The following is a 19392-nucleotide window of genomic DNA, read 5'->3' as shown; positions in this document are numbered from 1 at the left end:
CACTCTGCCAGCAGTGCATTTCTCCCTTATCCTCTCAACATTCACATCTCTGCTTGAACATCACCTCCTCCCCAGACACCCTCTCTCAAGCAGCACACACACTCCCCAGCATAGTATCCATTCACTATCTTCACAGTGTTCCTGACTCCCTGAAATAATCTTCCTTATGCTATTGCTTGACTATGGCCTGTAACCCACCCCTTACTAGACCAAAAGCTCCTAAGGAGGGATTTTTTTTTTTTTTTTGAGACAGAGTTTCACTCTTGTTGTCCAGGCTGGAGTGCAATGGCACGATCTCGGCTCACAGCAACCTCTACCTTCCAGGTTCAAGTGATTCTCCTGCCTCAGCCTCCCGAGTAGCTGGAATTACAGACATGCACCACCACGCCCAGCTAATTTTTTGTATTTTTAGTAGAGATGGGATTTCTTCATGTTGGTGAGGCTGATCTCAGGTGATCTGCCTGACCTCAGGTGATCTGCCTGCCTCGGCCTCCCAAAGTGCTGGGATTACAGGTATGAGCCACCACACTCGGCCGGGAAGGATCTTAACCCTCTCATTTACCATTGTATTCCCAGGGCCTGGAAGAGCCCCGTGCAGGACTGGCTCTCAACAAACAGTGAATAAGTCAATTTCATGAAATAAAGTTCACCAAATGATATGCCTCTAAAGATGCTTTAGAGCATGATATGATACCGTTATAAACTTATTTTATATTCATTTAGTAGATTGTTAAAAGATACACTTAGGCACATTAAAATGTTACAGAGTTTATCTGGGGAGACAGCAGTTCATGAACTGGGCAGTACCAGGTGGCAAGGGGTTCAGCATTCCACCCAGGGAGCATGAGGTGAAACATTTATAAGGTGCTTGTGAAAGCAAGGCCAAAAAATAAAAATAAAAAAAATTAAAATTAGACAGGTTAAAGTGAAAAGTCCCTTTGGCCTTATTTAGAAGTTAGTTGGTGATTTCTAATTGGTTAAGTTTGTTTCTTTTTAGTGCTTACATTGAGTTGGGTTTTAGTTTGCTTGTGTGGAAACCTGAGGCACTGGTGCTCTCTCAGCGGAATGCTTCCCAATTAATTATTTTAACAAGATAAACATTTATTGAATGATTACTATGTATAAAGTGTGGGGGATACAATGTCAAGCAGAATGGTTCCTGCCCTCCTGAAGCGAATCATCTAATGGGAACTTAAAAAAAAATTATGTTACTTGAGTTTTCTGTTACTATATTAGTGTATTTATTTATTTACTTACTTACTTACTTATTTTTAGAGACAGAATCTTGCTCTATTGCCCAGGCTGGAGTAAAATGGCATGATCATAGCTCACTGTAATTGTTTGGCTAATTTTTAAAATTTTGTAGAGATGGGGTCTTGCTATGTTGCCCAGACTGGTCTTGAACTCCTGACCACAACTGATCCTCCCGCCTGGGAACCATTGCACTTGGCCAATGCTTTTAATACTATGGAAATAAATGCCTATTTTCCAAGCGTCTTCATTACCAAAATGAAGGTGCCTGTGAAAGCAAGGCCAAAAAAAAAGTAAACACCTTTATTTTAAGAAACAGGTGCTAAGCAACTTTCAGCATAATCTGGAAATACTTTCCTTTGTCAGAACAGTGCTACGTGATGAAATTTAGACCATTAATAAACTTTTTTCCCACTGCCTCAAGTAGTGAAAAGGAATTGCATTTCAATAGGGTCGTTTCAGAGTGAACACTGTTTACAAAGGAATTAAACTGCATTAGTATTTTGATACCATCTTAAATTATCTAAGGTTTTTGATAAGCAACAAAGACTGGAATGTGACACTGGAATGTGAGCCATTCTGCATTTCAAAAGATTGCTGAGTTCAGATTCTTGATGTTAACCCTACTTCTTACGAATAAAAGCTTTTAAGCTGTATCCTTACCGAAATCAAGAACACAAATTATTATAAAGAAGCTAAAACTGAGCGCCTGTATTTGATAGAGGTATTATAAAAGGCAGTGGGGCCTGGAAACTTTTTGGTCCTCTTTCCCTTTGATAATAAATAAATGTAGAATCCTGTCCCCCAAAAAATGTAGGTGAGTACATACACACACAAAAATAACTGCATAAAAGTCTTGTGAAGGTTACGAACTCTAGAAAAGACAGCCCTGACTGGGCCCTCTCCTCTCTTTCAGAATTCCCTTTTGGGACTGCCAAGTCCTGTGGCTGCTGTCAAAATACTGTGTTTTATTGTTAACAACAAATTGAGAGAATCAGCAATGTCTTTGAATCTGAATGACAATAGATAAAATTAGTGAGGTATTCCCAATTGTTTCAAGCAGGAATAAGGCAAGGAGAGAGAAGAAACAACACACACACACACAGAGAGAGAAAGAGAGAGAGTGAGAATAAATGAATATGGGAATGAGGAGAGAAAGGATAGTTATGAGAATAAATGAATACGCGAATGAGGAGAGAAAGGACAGCTATCATGAGAAAGAGAAAGTGGCAGAAGGAGTTTTAAAGGGAGAGGTGGTCTGTCTTCCTTCCCCATGTCCAGAATGAGCAGTTCACTCCCTCAGCTCCTGCTAGCCCCTTCCACTCCCAGAACTCCCATCTCTTCAGCTCTCCTGGCCCCTGCCTTTAGTAACTATAAATTCGCCTCTGCTTCTCTCAACCCAGCTATCTACTTGTTAAGGACTGCCCCCTTCTCAGCTTCCCTCCACTGTAGATGGTTTTTCTTTCTTTCTGGTTTTTTTGAGATAGGATCTCGCTCCATTGCCCAGGTTGGAGTGGAGTGGCAGGATCACTACTCACTGCAGCCTTGACATCTTTGGCTCAAGTAATCGTGGGGACTACAGGCACACACCACAATGCCTGGCTAATTTTTGTATTTTTAGTAGAGATGGGGTTTCGCCATGTTGCCCAAGTGGGTCTCAAACTCCTAGGCTCAAGCGATCCACCTGCCTTGCTTCCCAAAATGCTGGGATTACAGACATGAGCCACCGCCACCCGCCCTTATAGATGGTTTTCTAAATCCACTCCCTCCATTTCTTCACCGACTCTTCCCCTCCTTACCCCAAAATGTGATTTCTACTGGAGCTGTGGCCTTGAGGCTTCTCCATGAGAAGGACCATATTGAAAAATAAAAGGCTCTTTTCCTTTCTGCACTTAGCCTGTATGTTTGTTCATCTTTTTCCATAAAACTTTCTTCTTCCTTGTTTGCTGAGTTCATTTTAGTATTATTTGTACTTGTTTGTGGTTTTACTCGCTCTCTTTTTCTTTTTCTCCAAATCTCTGAACCACCCCAGAATCTAACTCTTGCTTTTCTGTGTTCTTTACGCTTCCTGGCTGAGGAAATACAGATTATAATGACATAATGTGCCAAGAAAAACACAGGTTTCAGAAGCAGAAAAAAAAACCTAAACTCTAATTCTGATCTTAGTGCTGTGTGACCTTACACAAGTCACTAACCTCTCTGAGCCTTGGTTTCTTCCTCTAAAAAAAATGAGGACAATAATATTTCCTTCTAATTGTAATTTTGAAGATTAAATGGGATAAGATTTGTAAAAATGACTAAGTGCTCATCACATTATTCATCAGACAAGCATTTGTTGAACATCAACTTTATGCCAGATTCAATATAAGATCCTAGGGAATGATGCAGTGAAGAAGGCATAGTTTTCTGCCCTAAATCTGCTCACAGACTAGAAAGGGGCATGTAAACAAATAAATTACACGACACTGTGTCAGCAGCAACAATAGGAACATTTACAAAATAGAAAGGACACACAGAAAAGGGGCCAAATAAATCTCATGGAGGTTTGTGAGACAAGGAAGCCTTCTGGGAAAGGTGATATCTGAATTCAATTTTGAAGAATAAATGTTAACAAATAGAAGCAGAGAAAACAACGTATTCAAAGATCCCTCAGTATAAAACAGCATGGCCAATTTGGGGCTGTTTCTAGAATTAAAGCACAAGGTTGGAAGTGACAGAAGACAAGATTGGAGAGGGAGGGAGAGGCCAGATAACAGTCTGAGTAATAATCACGCTACTAACACCCAATTATTGAGAAATTACCCTGTGTCAGGCACTGTGGCATAATTAAGTACTTTGCATATATGATTTTTAAAAATCATCATTATAGCAACTCTGTAAGTCAAAGAGCTTGGGCTTGGCATGTGGCCAAATGAGGAGCCACTAGACTTTTAAGTAAGGTAGTTATGATCCCATGCGTATTTAGAAAAGCTACTGAAGCATCAGATTTTAAAATTGTGGTGAAATATACATAAAAATTATTATCTTAACCATTTTTCAGTGAACAGTTCAGTGGCATTAAGTATATTCACACTGTTGTGCTACCATCACCACACATCCATCCATAGAACTCTTTCCATCTTGCAAAACTGAAGCTCTGTAGCTATTAAACAGTAACTCCCCACTACCTGGACTCTTCATCCCCTAGCTGAATCGTGTAGTATTTGGAATATTACATAGTATAGTAGGATGGAATCACACCATATTTATCCTGCTATGACTGGTTTATTTCAACTAGAATAATCTCAGTGTTCACCTTTGTTACAGTATATGTCAGAATTTTTTCCTTTTTAGGGAAATAATATCCAGTTGCATGTATATACTACTTCTAGTTTTCTCTTTCATCCACTGATGGATACAGGTTGCTTCTACCTCTTGGCTACTGTGAACTCTGCTGCTGTGAACAAGGGTATACAAGCATTTCTTTCAGACCCTGCTTTCAATTAGGTTGGGTATATTCCTAGAGGTGTATGGTAATAGTATTTTTAATTTTTTAAGGAACTGCCCTGCTGTAAGGCTTTGGAGATGAATCAGAAGGAAAAGGCTAGGGCAGGATGCCATTTTCTGGCAATAAGAACCTCAGTTTCAAGCTGTTGGGAGCGGACGAAAGGCAATGTAGTTGAGCAACTGACAAGACTCGGTTCCTAAATTGATAAGAGGGAGGCAGACATTCTGAGTGACTCTCTTGTAGGATAGCTTCAGATTTTGAGGGGCCTGAAGCTTATACAAGTTTAAGAACCCTCCTTGAGAAAAATAAAAATAAAAAACAACGGATAAAAAATCAAGTGCAGGACTCTAAAAAGGCCCGTGGAAGTGAGCGGCCTTGCAATACAACAGACTGGAGAGAGAAGAGCTTTTGCAGTGGGCATCATCTTTATTTGTCCCACCAGCATCTTTTCCCTTGTTTTCCTCTGGGGTTGTGCATCTTCCCTCTCTCAGCAACTATAGTGTTGGCCGAGCTGCCAACTTACCTCCACGCCTGCCTCAGGCACATACTCTGACCTGCCAGCAGGGCCTTCCTCCTGGTAGCTGCAGTAATTAGCATGGAAATAGGCAGGTGACCCCAAGCCCATGAGACTCAATTCTGCGACTTTTGTTAGAACTGTTGGGAAGTTTTTCACTTAGGTTAGGATGTAAGCCTGGACCTTCCAGTGGTCAATTTCTCCCCCAGTGGGTAGGGCTGAAGGAGTTAGCAGAAGAGAAAAGGTATGTGGGGACACACTGGTTTGTCAAGCCTTTGACTGAGTCCTTGAATCTAGCCACACCCAATGCTACATCTCCTTGACTTTTATGTCATATGAACCACTAAAGTCCACTTTTTGTCTAAGTCAGTTCGACTTTGTTTTCAGCTTCCATATCTGTTTACCATAAAGAACTGTGGTGGGTCCTGTTTGGGTCATGTGCCTCCTTGGGCCCAGTACTGGGCCTACCCGGGGATAAGGTAATCCCTTTGAAAAGTCTGCCACATGCTTGCCTCTGGTGGAAAAGGTGGCACACAACTGATGTACTAATAGTATCACCTGGAATAATTGGTGAGCACTCTCCAAAGGGAGGGGAAAAAGGAGCAGATGTGCCTTACAAGAGCAATTTCAGGGAGCTTCCAGATATCTGAACCCATGGAGGTTCCTGAAGTGAGGCGTGACAGAGAGGTCATGGCAGTTCTACTCCACTTCTCCCATACCTCACCCTATGCATCTCTTCTTCTATTCGGCTGCTCACATGTCTTTTGGAAAAACTGATTTCAAATGAAGATGGGCAACAACAAAGGATCACTGTCAAATCCAATACAAAGTTGTTATTATAAAGAGAAAGATGTAAAGGATAGGAGCTTTTTTTAAGACAGCCTCACTCTCCTGGAGTGCAGTCTCCCAGTCTGGAGTGCAGTGGTGCAATCTCGGCTCACTGCAATCTCTACCTCCTGGGTTCAAGCGATTCTCTCACCTCAGCCTCCTGAGTAGCTGGGACTTACAAGTGTGTGCCACCATGCAGGCTTTTTGTATTCTTAGTAGAGACGGGGTTTCACCATGTTGCCCAGGCTGGTCTTGAAGTCCTGGCCTCAAGTAATCCACCTGCCTCCCAAAGAGCTGGGATTACAGGCGTGAGTCAACTGCGCCAGACCAGGGGCATGTTTATAATAAATTCCATAAAGCATCCCCCCTTGCCCTCTCAAAAAAGGGTGACTTCAGATTCTTCAGGGGTCTGGGAAGTTGGTTTTTGAGCAATCATTCTAAACCAGGCCTGGTTTCAAATCCCAACTCTGCTCTCTATTAACTGTTTGACATTGACCGAGTTGTGTGACCCTACTAAACCTTAGTTTTTGATTATAAAGTAGGAATAGATAATATGGATTATTACAGCGTTATTGTGAGTGATGCCTGTAAGTGGGGTGACTGTGATTTAGCATCTCAACGGGACACTTTTGAGGGTGAAATGAGCACACTATGAAGGGGCTTTATCAGGACTGCCTGAAACAAAAAAATATTAATAGTGCCCTTTCACTCTCAAAAATGTCCCTATTTGGGTGATGAAATTTGATTTCACTGCCTGTTATGTGCCTCTAATAGTGCTTAGCACATAGCAGGTGCTTAAAAGTCTCTTAGCCTCTGAGCCTTTTAGGGCCCCTTCTGCCTTTACCATAACTGATCCACGCCTTTGTGGTTCTCTTTAATTCTCTGGCATTGTGGACTTGTTACAGGAACAGGGTCCTGATCCAGACCCCAAAAGAGGGTTCTTGGATTTCACACAAGAAAGAATTCAGGGTGAGTCTATAAAGTGAAAGCAAGTTTGTTAGGAGGAATAAAAAAATGGCTACTCCAGACTGAGCAGCCCCTTGGGCTGCCGGTGGCCCATATTTATAGTTATTTCTTGATGATACGCTAAACAAGGGGTGGATTATTCACACCTCCTTTTTTCAGATCATATAGGGCAACTTCCTGATGTTGCCATGGCATTTGCAAACTGTCATGGCGCTGGTGGGAGCGTAGCAGTGAGGATGACCAGAGGTCATTCTTGCCGCCATTTTGGTTTTGGTGGGTTTTGGCCCACTTCTTTACTGCAACCTGTTTTATCAGCAAAGTCTTTATGACCTGTATCTTGTGCCGACCTCCTAGCTCATTCTGTGACTTAGAATGCCTTAACTGTCTGGGAATGTAGGCCAGGAGGTCTCAGCCTCATTTCACCTAGTCCCTATTCAAGATGGAGTTGCTTTGGTTCACATGCCTCTGACAGACTTACAGGGTGTATTCTCCAAAACGCTTTATATTATTATTTTCGTGGCAAGATGTATGGCAATATGACCCACAAATTTGCCTCTATGAAAAAATACTTTTCTACAACTCTCCAACTGCTTTTAATTAATAAAAATTTGGAAAGGTTGAGTTGACCTCCGTAACAGCATTTATTTCAATTCAAAGTGTTCTGCATATTACAGAAGGTTCCAGGGAAAGTACTTAAGACTGCTGGGCCACACCCTGGTAGTTAGTTTGTAATGTGACATTTTACTTAAACTGAGCATTTGCTGACACATTCTAGTGTTAGAACTTGGTCAGGATTTTTGAAATGTATCCTAACAGTGACAAGTTAAATACCATAATAAGAAAACACACAATCCAATAAAAAGTAGGCAAAATATCTGAACAAACATTTCAGGAAAAAGATACACAGATGGCAAGTAAATACATGAAAAGATGCTCAACATCATTACGTATTAAGGGCATCAAATTAAGGGAATTCAAATTAAAACCATAATGAGATACCATACTCCACATGTATAAGAATGACTAAATTTAAAAAGACCGACCTACCAACTGTTGGTGAGGAAGCAGAGGAACTGGAACTCTCATACACACTGGTGGGAATGTAAAATGGTACAATTAGTTTGGAAAAGACCACAGCAGCTAAGTCATTCAAAAGAAGAGGGAGCGTTGATTATGTAGAATGAAGTGGGATGAAGATGCTAAGTAGGATTAGAAAAACATGATACTATTGGCCGGGCGCGGTGGCTCAAGCCTGTAATCCCAGCACTTTGGGAGGCCGAGACGAGCGGATCACGAGGTCAGGAGATCGAGACCATCCTGGCTAATACGATGAAACCCTGTCTCTACTTAAAAAAATACAAAAAACTAGCCAGGCGACGAGGCGGGCGCCTGTAGTCCCAGCTACTCGGGAGGCTGAGGCAGGAGAATGGCGTAAACCCGGGAGGCGGAGCTTGCCGTGAGCTGAGATCTGGCCACTGCACTCCAGCCTGGGTGGCAGAGCCAGACTCCGTCTCAAACAAAACAAACAAACAAACAAAAAAAAAAAGTGAAATATACATCTTTCACATGATCCAGCCATTCCATTGATAGGTATTTATGGGAGAGAAATGAAAGCATATGTCCATACAAAGACTTGTACATGAATGTTCATAGCAGCTTTATTTGCAATAGCCAAAATCTGGAAACAACCAAAATGTTCATTAAAAAGGGATTGGGCAAAATCACTGGTGTATCCCTACAGTTGAATACTACTCAGCAATAAAAGGAATGAACTAATGATACATGCTACAACATCAGTGAATCTCATAATAATTTTGCTGAGTGAAAGAAGTCAGACAAAACAGAGTATACAATGTGTGATTCCAATTATATAAAATTCTAGGAAATACAAATTAATGTATAGTTACATAAAGCATATCGGGGTTGCCTGGTGGGATGGAGAGGTAAGGAAGGCTGGGAGGGAGGGGTTACATGAGGAAACTTTTGGGTGTGATGAATATGTCCTTTGTCTGTTGTGGTGATGGGTTTTGAAATAGGTGTATCTATGTGTATATGTGTGTATCAAACTGAACACTTTATACTTTGTTATATCAATTATACTTCAATAAAGCTGTTAAAATTGTCCCAAATTTTAAGCTTTTCTCATTTTATTCCATAATGTCACAGTAGGTAGTCAGATGTCAGCAGAGCAGGAGAGGGCTCCCGGCTCCCACAAGGAATGTCAGACAACCATTAGGTGGTCAGGCAGTTGTTAAACTGTCTCTCTAAAATAGTAATTGGTCACAGCCGGCACCAGGGAAAGGCAGTCTCCCAATGGATAGAAAATACCTAAAACTGGCGATCAGCAGCTTCTGGATAAGATCTTAGGATTGGGCGAGTGGGCTCACAGGTGTGCACCAAGAGGCACAATAGTGGCATTTAACTAGTACTCATATATGACCTTCCTCTAGGAACACTCGACTAGTAAGGGACGAATGCCTCAAGTGAGCATGCGTGCAACTTCAGTTAACACACTGAGCATGTGGTCCCTCCCAAGTGCTGGCAGGCCACCGCACATGCAAACAGCCCACCCCAAGGGAAGAATCAGGGGAAAAGGGACACAACCCCCTGGAAGCATGCCAATGTATAAAACCCCGAGTCAAAGGTCAAGCAACGCACTTGAATCTCTCAAGTTGCCCGCTTGGCCCTCTTCCAAGTGTACATTACTTCATTTCATTCTTGCTCTAAAACTTTTTATAAACTTTCACTCCTGCTCTAAACCTTGCCTTGGTCTCTCCCTCTGCCTTAAGCCTCTCGGTAGAATTCTTTCTTTGGAGGAGGCAAGAATTGAGGTTGCTGCAGACCCATACAGCTTTGCTGCTGCTAACACACTTTGGTGAATGCGACTCAGATACGTTCCCTAGTGCTAACAACAGCATTACGTATTCCTACACAATCAGTTAAATTCGAAATGAAGGAAGCCTCTGGAGTACTGATGGAATCCAAGAGGACCAACAATATTTAAATAGTAAGTGCCAGTAGCAATGTCAGAAAGAACTTCAAGTACCTTAGGGAGGACAACAGTTGACCAAACAAACAAATGTAGAAAATTTCATGTTTACTTTAAAGCCATGTAAGTGTACGATGGCATTATACATTTACAATGTTGTGTGACCATTGTCACTACCCATCTTCAAAACTTTTTCATCATCCAAAACTGAAATCCTGTAATCCTTAAAAAATAACGCCCCATAAACAATAAAATTCATAGTTTTCAAGACAAAATACAATTCTTGAACATTTTACAAGGAATAAGCTAAAGCAGATTAAAATGACTGACCATACAACAGGAGCAGTCAGGCTTAGATTGCTGCAAAAAGGCTCTGCAGGCTGGGCACCATGATTTGTACCTCAAATCTGGCTGTTATTTCCCACACTCCTAGGTCCCAAAGAAATGTGGGTGAGGTCCTGCGGTTGACACACCATCACTGTCATACTACTGGAAAAACAGCCCAAACTGCTTGCCTCAGTGATAGTGGGTCAATTGTGTCATCTTCGTGTGGGAAGAATGCCCTAATTATCATTACTCCCTTTGGATGAAATTAGCAAGTCATTTATAAATCATTTCACTTTCCTCCCTATTTGCCTCCTCCCCTTTCCTTCAGGTTCCATCCCTCAAAGTCATTGGGAAAAGCCTTGCAAAGTTGACAGCAGTTTTGTGCACTTCCGGTTCAAGTTGCCTTACTTCTTTTTTTTTTTATTTAAAAAAACTTTGGATTTGTTTTTATAGAGACAGGATCTTGCTATGTGGCCCTGGCTGTTCCTGAACTCCAGGCCTCAAGCAATCCTCCCACCCCGGTCTCCCAAAGTGCTGGGATTACAGGCATGAGCCACCACACCTGGTTCACTTTACTCACTTTATTGCAGGACGGTTCAACTATGATGTTTTGGCTCCTCTTCTCAAGCAGGTTGCCACATCTTGTTCCATGATCTCTTCTGGTATTTGGCGAACACAGTTTTCATCCTGGGATCTCAGGGATTGAAATCTGTCCTAGGTGTGCACCAGAAAGTGGTGGCAAGAGATAAAGCTTCGGAGGAGGCTGACCTCGGCCAGGATTCTTAAGTCTCAAAGTTTCAGCTTTCTCACCTCTCAACGGACATGAAATCTACCTAATAGTAACTCCAGGGAAGTAAATGAGATAATGTTTGGAAGATATCTAGTCTCCCAGGCGCTCAGGCGGGGGACGAAGGTTCTGTTTCCAACCCCTTCTCTATCAAATGCCTTTAAAACTCAGAAGAAAGCGTTGGGTAGGAAATGGGACTGCGAAAAAAGTGGAGGCTGCTTCTGGCCTAAAGGATACTTATCTCTATACAAAGGGCTTCTGATTCAAAGAGGCCCCTGGATTCAAAAACACAAGCAGAGCAACACCACGTGGGGTTTGGGACTAGCTGAATTCCGGATAAAGATTCCTGTAAAGAGGAATTGATGAGAATCCAGAAAAGCACTTGAAATGGCCAGGCTTTGCCATGGCACATTCCCCAGGATTTTTTTGCACCGCATTTAGAGGTTTAGACATAGTGAGCTCGAATCAGGCCAAAAGCCTTAGGTTACTCGGTGGCGGCGGCGGGGCAGAGGTCAGACCAACAGGTGTGGGAGGCTGCGAGGTGAGGGAAGAAGCAGGTGTCGGTGGAGGCCCCCGTTCCTCCCGCCCAGAGGCTCCAAGGCTGCTGTTGGTGTTCCAGCAGCGGGTGGAGGGGTCCTGCCGGCATCTGGGCGCGCTGGGCCTGGAGCCCGGGAGGAGGCAGACGGAGGCGGCGGGTCAGACCGGGTGGGCTTCCGCTCCCCTCCGCCAGCCCGGCCTGGCCCGCCGCGTAGGATGCCTGGAGGTTGACGTGAACTGCCTGTGGCTAGGAAGCCCCCAGGCGCCCTGCCTAGCCCGGGGGCGGGGCCGCCTCGCCGCCGACCCCGGTGGTGTGAGGGCTGGGGCGGGGGCCGGAGACCGCGCGGAGACACAGCTGGAGGGAGAGCGGCCTCCGCGGCCCTTCAATTGGCCGCACCTCCCCTCGGCGCAGAGGCGGGAGGAGGCGGCCCTCCATTGGTCGGGCCCGGCGGCCAATCCCCGAAGGCCCAGGCGGAGGCGGGGGCGGCCGGTGGGGAACCGCGGTGCGGGCGGGGAGCTAGGCGGGCGGCGAGCAAGGCAGCCAGGCGCTTCGGAGCGGACCTCGAGGCTCTGCGGCACACAGTCGGACCCAGTCGACCAGGCACCGCCCGCGCCCCGCGGCCGCGACCGTCTCCTGCGCCGCCCAGAGGAGGGAGTTCCGAGCATCCCCCGCGGCGGCCACTCCTCGGGGCCAGGAGCGGGGAAGCGAAGTGCGAGAGACCCCGGACCCCAGCGCAGCCTCTTCCCGCCGTCCGAACCACCATGACCCACTTCAACAAGGGCCCTTCCTACGGGCTCTCGGCCGAGGTCAAGAACAAGGTACGCCTGGCTCGGGCGGGCGCGGGGACCCCCGGGGCGAGAGGTGCAAAGCGCGCCCGGGCTCCCTTGGGCTGGCCTGGCGCTGGGCCGTGCTTCGTTGGCCCCTCGCGCTGTGGCTCACCGTTTTCCTGGAGAGGGGACGTCGAGGCGGCGCGAGCGTCGCTGCCTGTCCCGGTCGCGTCCCGTCCCCGGGCTCGCGGGGCCGGCTCCCGGGCACCCGCCTGGCTTTGTTCCCGCGCCGTGGGACGGGACTAGTGGCTGGCGGTGGGTTCCCGGGCGCCTGGAGTCCCGCGGAGCCGGCCTTTCCGGCTGCGAGGGTCTCTGGGGCCGTTTGGTGGTTGCAGGACGCGTCCTCCGGGAAGGGGGCGCTCCTGCGTGGCCACTCGCCCTTAGGCGGAGCCCGTCCGCGCGGCCAGGGACCCGGCGAGCCGCTGCCGCAGCCCCCGCCATCTGCCCGGGCCCCGGGTGCTGGCGGACCCCGCACCTCCCCACGGGGAGAGAGACCGCCTACTGTCCCGCCGACCCCAGGGCCCTCCGAGGAACGGGAGCCGGTCCAGGACCCATCGTAGTCTCCGATCTCCGTGCCTGGGAGGCATTTGGAGGCGGATTGCTGCTGCTGCTGCTGCTGCCGCCGCTGCCGCTGCTGCTGCTGTTGCTTTTGCGGGAAATGGAGACAAAGCCTGAGCGCGCCACTGTGCGAGTGATATCTGCTTAGGCTTGAGACTTTTTATAAAACACTGAGAAGTCTGTAGTACATTAGACTTTCACGACATAAAGGAGTATTTTTGTGGGTTGCTTTTGTTTAGGGCTTGTTTGCCGAGGCGGCTTATAGTTTGGAGCGATTGGGATTTGGTGACGCTCAGCTTTGCCACTGAGCCCAAGAATGCGTTAGGTTTATCTTTGGGACTTTTGGCCTGGGAAAGAGATGAGAGGCGTCCCCCTCCCCAAATCCTCTCCTTCCTTCCTCCCTCCCTGCATTCCAAGCCCATGACATCAGGGGTTTCTAAGGGGAGAGACCAGCCAATCGGCGCGGAACTGCGCACAGAACGCTCATTGTCTGTTTTCTGCTGTTCTGGCCAAAGCGCCACAAAGGAGGGCTGCTGTGGTTTAATTCCCATTAACCTCCCGGGAGCCCAGGCATGTCAGGATTGCCACCGCACCGTCCGACCGCTGGTGGAAGGCACTGGCATTGTCAGAGCTGGAACATCCCGGGGCTGCGGGGGTAGGCGGTGTGAAGCGAGTTATGTTGAGGTAATGAAGCGCACCGTTGTCAAACCCCAAGGGAGAGTTGTGGCTCTTGTCTCCCGCTGTTAGTCTGCACATCATACCGTCTTTGAAGCAAAGGGTTGATTTTAGTGTATGTATCTAAAGTTGAAATGTTTAGGTCCTTTACTTTTTCAAACGTCTTGCCCGTGTTGGACAACAGTTTGCTAAACAGTTTTTTTAGAGAGCAGAAAGGTGAGTGGTGTATGATTGAATGCAAACCTCACCAACTGAAAAGTTTGTAACAAGTTAACTTTTCCCTTCCTTCCAGGGTTTACAAACCGGACTTTAGGAAACTTTTTAGAGGAACGGGCATGTCCAAAATGTTGGACGTGTTGTGAGACTTTTTGGCCTGGTTGTGCACATTCATTGTAATCCCCCCAGTGATTCTTGGCTGGCAGCAGTTGAGTCTCTTTACTACCTTTTGCATTGTAAATGAGGCACTGATAACGTTGGCAACCTTCAAGTGACTGACTTTTCTTGGATGTTAATAATATTCACGCTAATTTCTTTTTTGCTGACTAATGTAGCAGCTTCTGCCGTTTTCCTGCTTAATACTGAGCAGACTCAAGGAAATGCATACACAGGCCAGATCACTGTAATTATTATAAATGTTTAAAAACAGTGTAACCTCAGTTTTTAGAACATTTGGAAAGTTAGTTAGGAAGGCTGTGGATTTATCCCTTTAAGCACCAGACCCATTTTTTAATAACCCGTTTCATTTTTGTAAGCCTTTCAGACAGTATTCTTTCATAGGAAGTCTTTTGATCTTAACAGCAGAGCAGTCCTGTAAGGTGAGGAGGATTGCTGGGATTATCCAACATCATTTACAGATCAGTACACTGAAGCTCAGAAAGATTTGCTCAAGGTCACAGAAGTTGGACTGTTCTAAGAATTTTAACTCTAGAAGCGATGTCTTAGTTGAGTGAAGTACTTAGGGATGTTCTACACAAGACTCTGCTGTCTGTCGCCTTCCCCTCCCCCCCCCCTTTTTGAGATGGAGTCTTGCTCTGTCGCCCAGGCTGTAGTGCAGTGGCCCGATCTCAGCTCACTGCAACTTTCGCCTCCCGGGTTCAAGCGATTCTCCTGCCTCAGCCTCCCAAGTAACTGGGATTACAGGCACCTGCCACCACGCCCGGCTAATTTTTGTATTTTTTAGTAGAGGCAGGGTTTTGCCATGTTGGCCAGGCTGGTCTCCAACTTCTCACCTCAGGTGATTTCCCCCTGCCTTGGGCTCCCCAAATGCTGGGATAACAGGTGTGAGCCACGGTGCCCAGCCCTTCCCCCCATTTTTGCTACCCACCTGTCACTTCTTGACATTGTGATTATTTATGTGATACTGTTTCTGATCTGTTCTGGGCCTGGGAATCAAATAGTCGTGTTTGCTAGGCCTTTGTATGAGATGCTACATTTTGACGGAGGCCTCAGGACTCCAGAGTGAAAGGTGGGTATATGCAAAAGTGACATTTTTTTGCGTAGTTTGACACTTTTTGATTCCTTCCTGCTTTTTCTTTATTGCATAATTGATGCATTGCTTGAATGCTAGATTTCCCCCATCCACCTCCAAATCTCATTTAACAAAGAAGTGTAGAAACATCCTGGGGAGACAATGTGGAGTGGACCTGGGAGTCTAGCATATGTGAGTTCTAGTCCCCGTTCCGTCACTTCCTGCCTTCTGTGATGCTGGGCAAGCTACTTGACATCTCTCTCCTAGTTTCTCGTCTGTAGAATGGGGGAAAACAATAGTTGCCACCCCCAAACACCATGTTGTGGAAATGTGTCTGGCTTATATTCAGTACTCAGTGACTGTATTGTAGCTATTAGCTCTTAGTAACAGAAAATTAGTTATTGGTATTATATTTCTCAGATATTTATGTCCCTGCCTCTTGAAGCATTTGGTTTGTATTAATACCCTTTGGTCTTGTTATATAATATTCTAGCTGTAAAAGCAGTTCATCAGTGAATTGAGGAAGTCTCTGATTTTAAATACTTTAATCAGTAAAATTTCAGGGAAAAATCTTTAAGACATTTGATTGGTAAGATGATAATACATGGCAGAACACACAAACTTACTTTTTTTAATAGGCGAGAAGATGTGTGAAAACAGCCTTAAAAAAAAGAAAAAGCCTAAGAATTCCAGTCTTTTCAGCATGGAATACGAACAAAGTTTCTTTAATAACAACAACAAAAAAAATGACACCAAATGATCAATAACTTGTAGTTTACAAAAACTATCAGAGAGTAAAAGGGCCAGGGAAAATGCAGACACTGGTGTATGGATGGTTTGGTGGAGGATGGAAACACTCGTAAAGTAATGGGCCCTACAGGTATTCTACAGGTTGAGCCAGGCCCTTGAATGCATCTTGGGAACCAAAATGAAAAGTGAAACAACTCTGTGCCTCATAAACCATGAAAAAATATAACAGGTACTCAAGGGAAGCACAGCATTTCCTGGCAAAATGTTGGAGTGGGGGTAGTTTCCTGTAAATTTGGACGGGAAAAGAGGACGCAGTGAAGCATGTCTTCATCAGACTTGGAGTAAATGCCGCAGGAACCTTTCTTACAGGTCTCAGGGAAAGTGGAAAAAGTAAATTGACGAATGGGGAGCTGAAATAATCTTACCTCGGTATGTTTTTTTGGGAGGAGGCTAACTGAAATGTTAAGAAGCATGGAATTGGAATGCACATTCCAGTCTTCTGCCCCCCTGGAATGTCTGATTTGAGCAAAGCAGCTTCCCACGGGATCTTCTTGGTTACAAAATGGTATTTCTCAACACCTAAAAATCATCTTGAAAGGCTTATTACCAAAATCTTTGGTGGTTGATGTTAATCATATAGTAATAATTCGATAGGCCCAGTGTCCGCGGAGTCCTCCCAGCCTGTTTGCCGGCTGTGCTTTAGACGCACAGCTGCTCTGAGGTTACTTCTGATAAGAGTAACCCAGGGTGACCCAGCTGTCAATTATACCCGAAGGTGGTTTGCCTTGTCTTGCTGGTAGAGCACCAGAATCTTGGTAAAAATGTGTTGGTGGGCTTAGCTTTTTTCTTTTTAAACTTGAAAGTTCAGAAATTGGTTTTTAATTAAAATATTTTTTGCTTGTTTTGCTTATTATTTGTTTGCTTATTGTTTGCTTATTATCTGTCTCTTCCCACCAGAGATAAAACTGTCTTATTCACAGGTGTGTCTCAAGATCGATATTTTAGAATATAGTTTGGCACATAGCTTATGCTCAATAAATATTTGAATATTTGTTGATTTAATGAATGTATTCATCGGGAATAGATTTTGCTATCTCTAGACATAAGAAGTTAGAAATTAACTCTGTAGTCTAAATAAGATAATTCTGTAGTACAAGTGTGATGATTTTGAAGGATGTGGTTAAAAGAAAATATTCTAAAACTTTTATTTTTTTATCTCACTGTGTTGCCCAGGTTGGTTCTTGAACTCCTGGCCTCAAGTGATCCTACTGCCTTGGCCTGTTAAAGCACTGGGATTACAGGTGTGAGCCACCATTCCTAGCCCTGTTTTTCTTAAGTAGTTAAATAGTTAATATTACATTGAAATTTTTCATCTTTGCTGCTGATTTTGGGATTATCTCTTAAGATAGATATTTTGACTGGGCTCTTACTTAGACTTCCAAGTTAGGAATGGTAGAGGTGTCCTCTGCAAGGGTTTGCCCAGTGCCTGCATTTTCCTGAATACTGCTGGAGAAGGGACCATTCAGCCAGGCCAAGGACTTTGCTCCTGGTAGGAACCAGCCATTGCTGTTGGTCTGCTTTAGTTTTTGTTTTCCTGTCTTGACCAAAACAGAAAAATAGGATACACTTTGCTGAAGTGACAAGAGGTACTATGCTTCCTCTTTAAAATACTCAGCCTTATTTACTCTGGAGTTTTAATGAGGATTATTATCAAGCTCACTGATTTTTTACAGTCTAACATTTGTGGAAATTGTTCTATCTCTAGCCACTCTTTTAGATTTCAGACACAATCTTGACAATGATGACATTGCTAATCACTACCATCAACAGAGGTATAGGCTTTTTTTTCCCCCTATGCCTGTTTCCCTTCCAGGTTGGGACATGAGGGTTAGTGTTTCCTGCCTCCTTCCCTCCTCAACAGTGTATTCTTAAAGCCATAAAGAATCTGATCTGCAGCATAAAAATGTAAGCACAATTGGATGGTTTTGGTTTTTCACCCATCGTTACCATTGTATTCAGGAGAGTGAGGAAATGCATTTTATTCTCTCTCTTTTTAATTTTTTTGAGATGGAGTCTCCCTCTGCTGCCCAGGCTGGAGTGCAGTCGTGCGATCTCAGCTCACTGCAACCTCCACCTCCCAGGTTCAAGCAATTCTTCTGGCTTAGCCTCCCGAGTAGCTGGAATTACAGGCACCTGCCACCACATCTGACTAATTTTTGTATTCTTAGTAGAGTTGGGGTTTCACCATGTTGGCCAGGCTGGTCTTAAACTCCTGACCTCAAGAGATACACCTGCCTTGGTCTCCCAAAGAGCTGGGATTACAGGTGTGAGCAACTGTGCCCAGCCCTGCATTTTCTTTCTCAGTGAAACTAGGTGGTAGTTGGAGAAAGCTTGTCCTTAGAATTTGTTGGCAAGTTCCATTTAAATCTAGGCATTACCCTCCCGTAGCATATACCTTGTGCATTCGCTCTCCTTAACTCTGAACTTATTTTATAGCCCAAATGGGCTCTTAACTGTTATTCATGTGTACTTGTACCCTCAGATTTTTGTTAAGGATCCTTGGAACTCATAGGTAGATCCAGGTTGTTTGTGGGGATGAAGTTTATACAATTTTGGGGTTCTCATTATGAAAAATGTATAAATGTCTTTTAAGTTTTACAAAAACCTATGGCCATGTGAACCCTTTTGAACTTGAAGACTTCCCCACACCTGTCATACAAGGTTCTTGTCAGAGGGAAAGTAGAGCTTAGTGGTTAAGAACATGGACTGTGGGAACTGGGTTGGATTCCTGGTTCTGCATCTTACTGTGAACTTTGTCAAGTGACTTAACCTGCCTGTCTTGTCTGTAAAATGAGGCTGTCATGATGCTCATCTTTATAGGGTTGTTGGGAGAAATAAGATAGATAATCCATGTAAAGTGTTTAAAATAATGCCTGGAATCAAAAGCCCACATTATGTAAATTTTAGCCATGGTTTTTCATTTTGCTGACTGGTTCTCTGCTAATTAGTCTCAGTCTTGTGTTCTGAGCTGCTTTTCCCTTCTGGATGTTGATATTATTTCTAGAACTTTAATATTCATTCATGAATCTGTTTGTATCTGCCTGAGATTTCTGGTGGGTAGGGGACCATGACACCAAGCAATACTATTGTGTTTCATTTCTGTGTCAGGAATGTGATCTGCCCCAGAGTCCTTATCCAGGACTCCACCCCCAGGCAGCCTGTGAGGCATTTCCACAGTGAAAGCACCAGGTCTGTAGGTCTGCACCATTCTGTCCACGTTGCCCTTGGGGCTGAGGACTTCTCTGTAGAGTTGGAGGTCTTGCTTACTGGGCGTGGTTGTATTCTGCTTTTTCTAAGAGGTTGATTCCTTTTAAATAAGATACATCTTTCCTTTCTTGGTTTCAGATAGGGCTTGTATTCTTCCACA

At 44.6% G+C, this 19392-nt stretch overlaps 1 protein-coding gene across 2 annotated transcripts in view; it reads left to right on the top strand.

Annotated features, from left to right (window-relative positions):
• Nucleotides 1–12051: 12051 nt before the first annotated feature.
• Nucleotides 12052–19392, top strand: part of CNN3 (calponin 3) — a 31243-nt gene continuing 23902 nt past the window's right edge. Inside the window, exon 1 of one of the 2 annotated variants that reach the window (XM_017879794.1) lies at nt 12052–12505. In XM_017879794.1, coding sequence (XP_017735283.1) covers nt 12449–12505 — 57 coding nt within the window. In that variant the 5' untranslated portion in view covers nt 12052–12448. Of the gene's footprint in view, nt 12506–13613; nt 13757–19392 lie in introns of those variants that run through there. The other variant, XM_017879793.1, reaches the window with a different exon arrangement.

The sequence above is a fragment of the Rhinopithecus bieti genome, unplaced genomic scaffold, assembly GCF_001698545.2.
Source record: "Rhinopithecus bieti isolate Rb0 unplaced genomic scaffold, ASM169854v2 scaffold_11919, whole genome shotgun sequence".
NCBI classification, from domain to species: Eukaryota; Metazoa; Chordata; class Mammalia; order Primates; family Cercopithecidae; genus Rhinopithecus; species Rhinopithecus bieti.
This window is presented reverse-complemented; position numbering and strand designations above follow the sequence as displayed.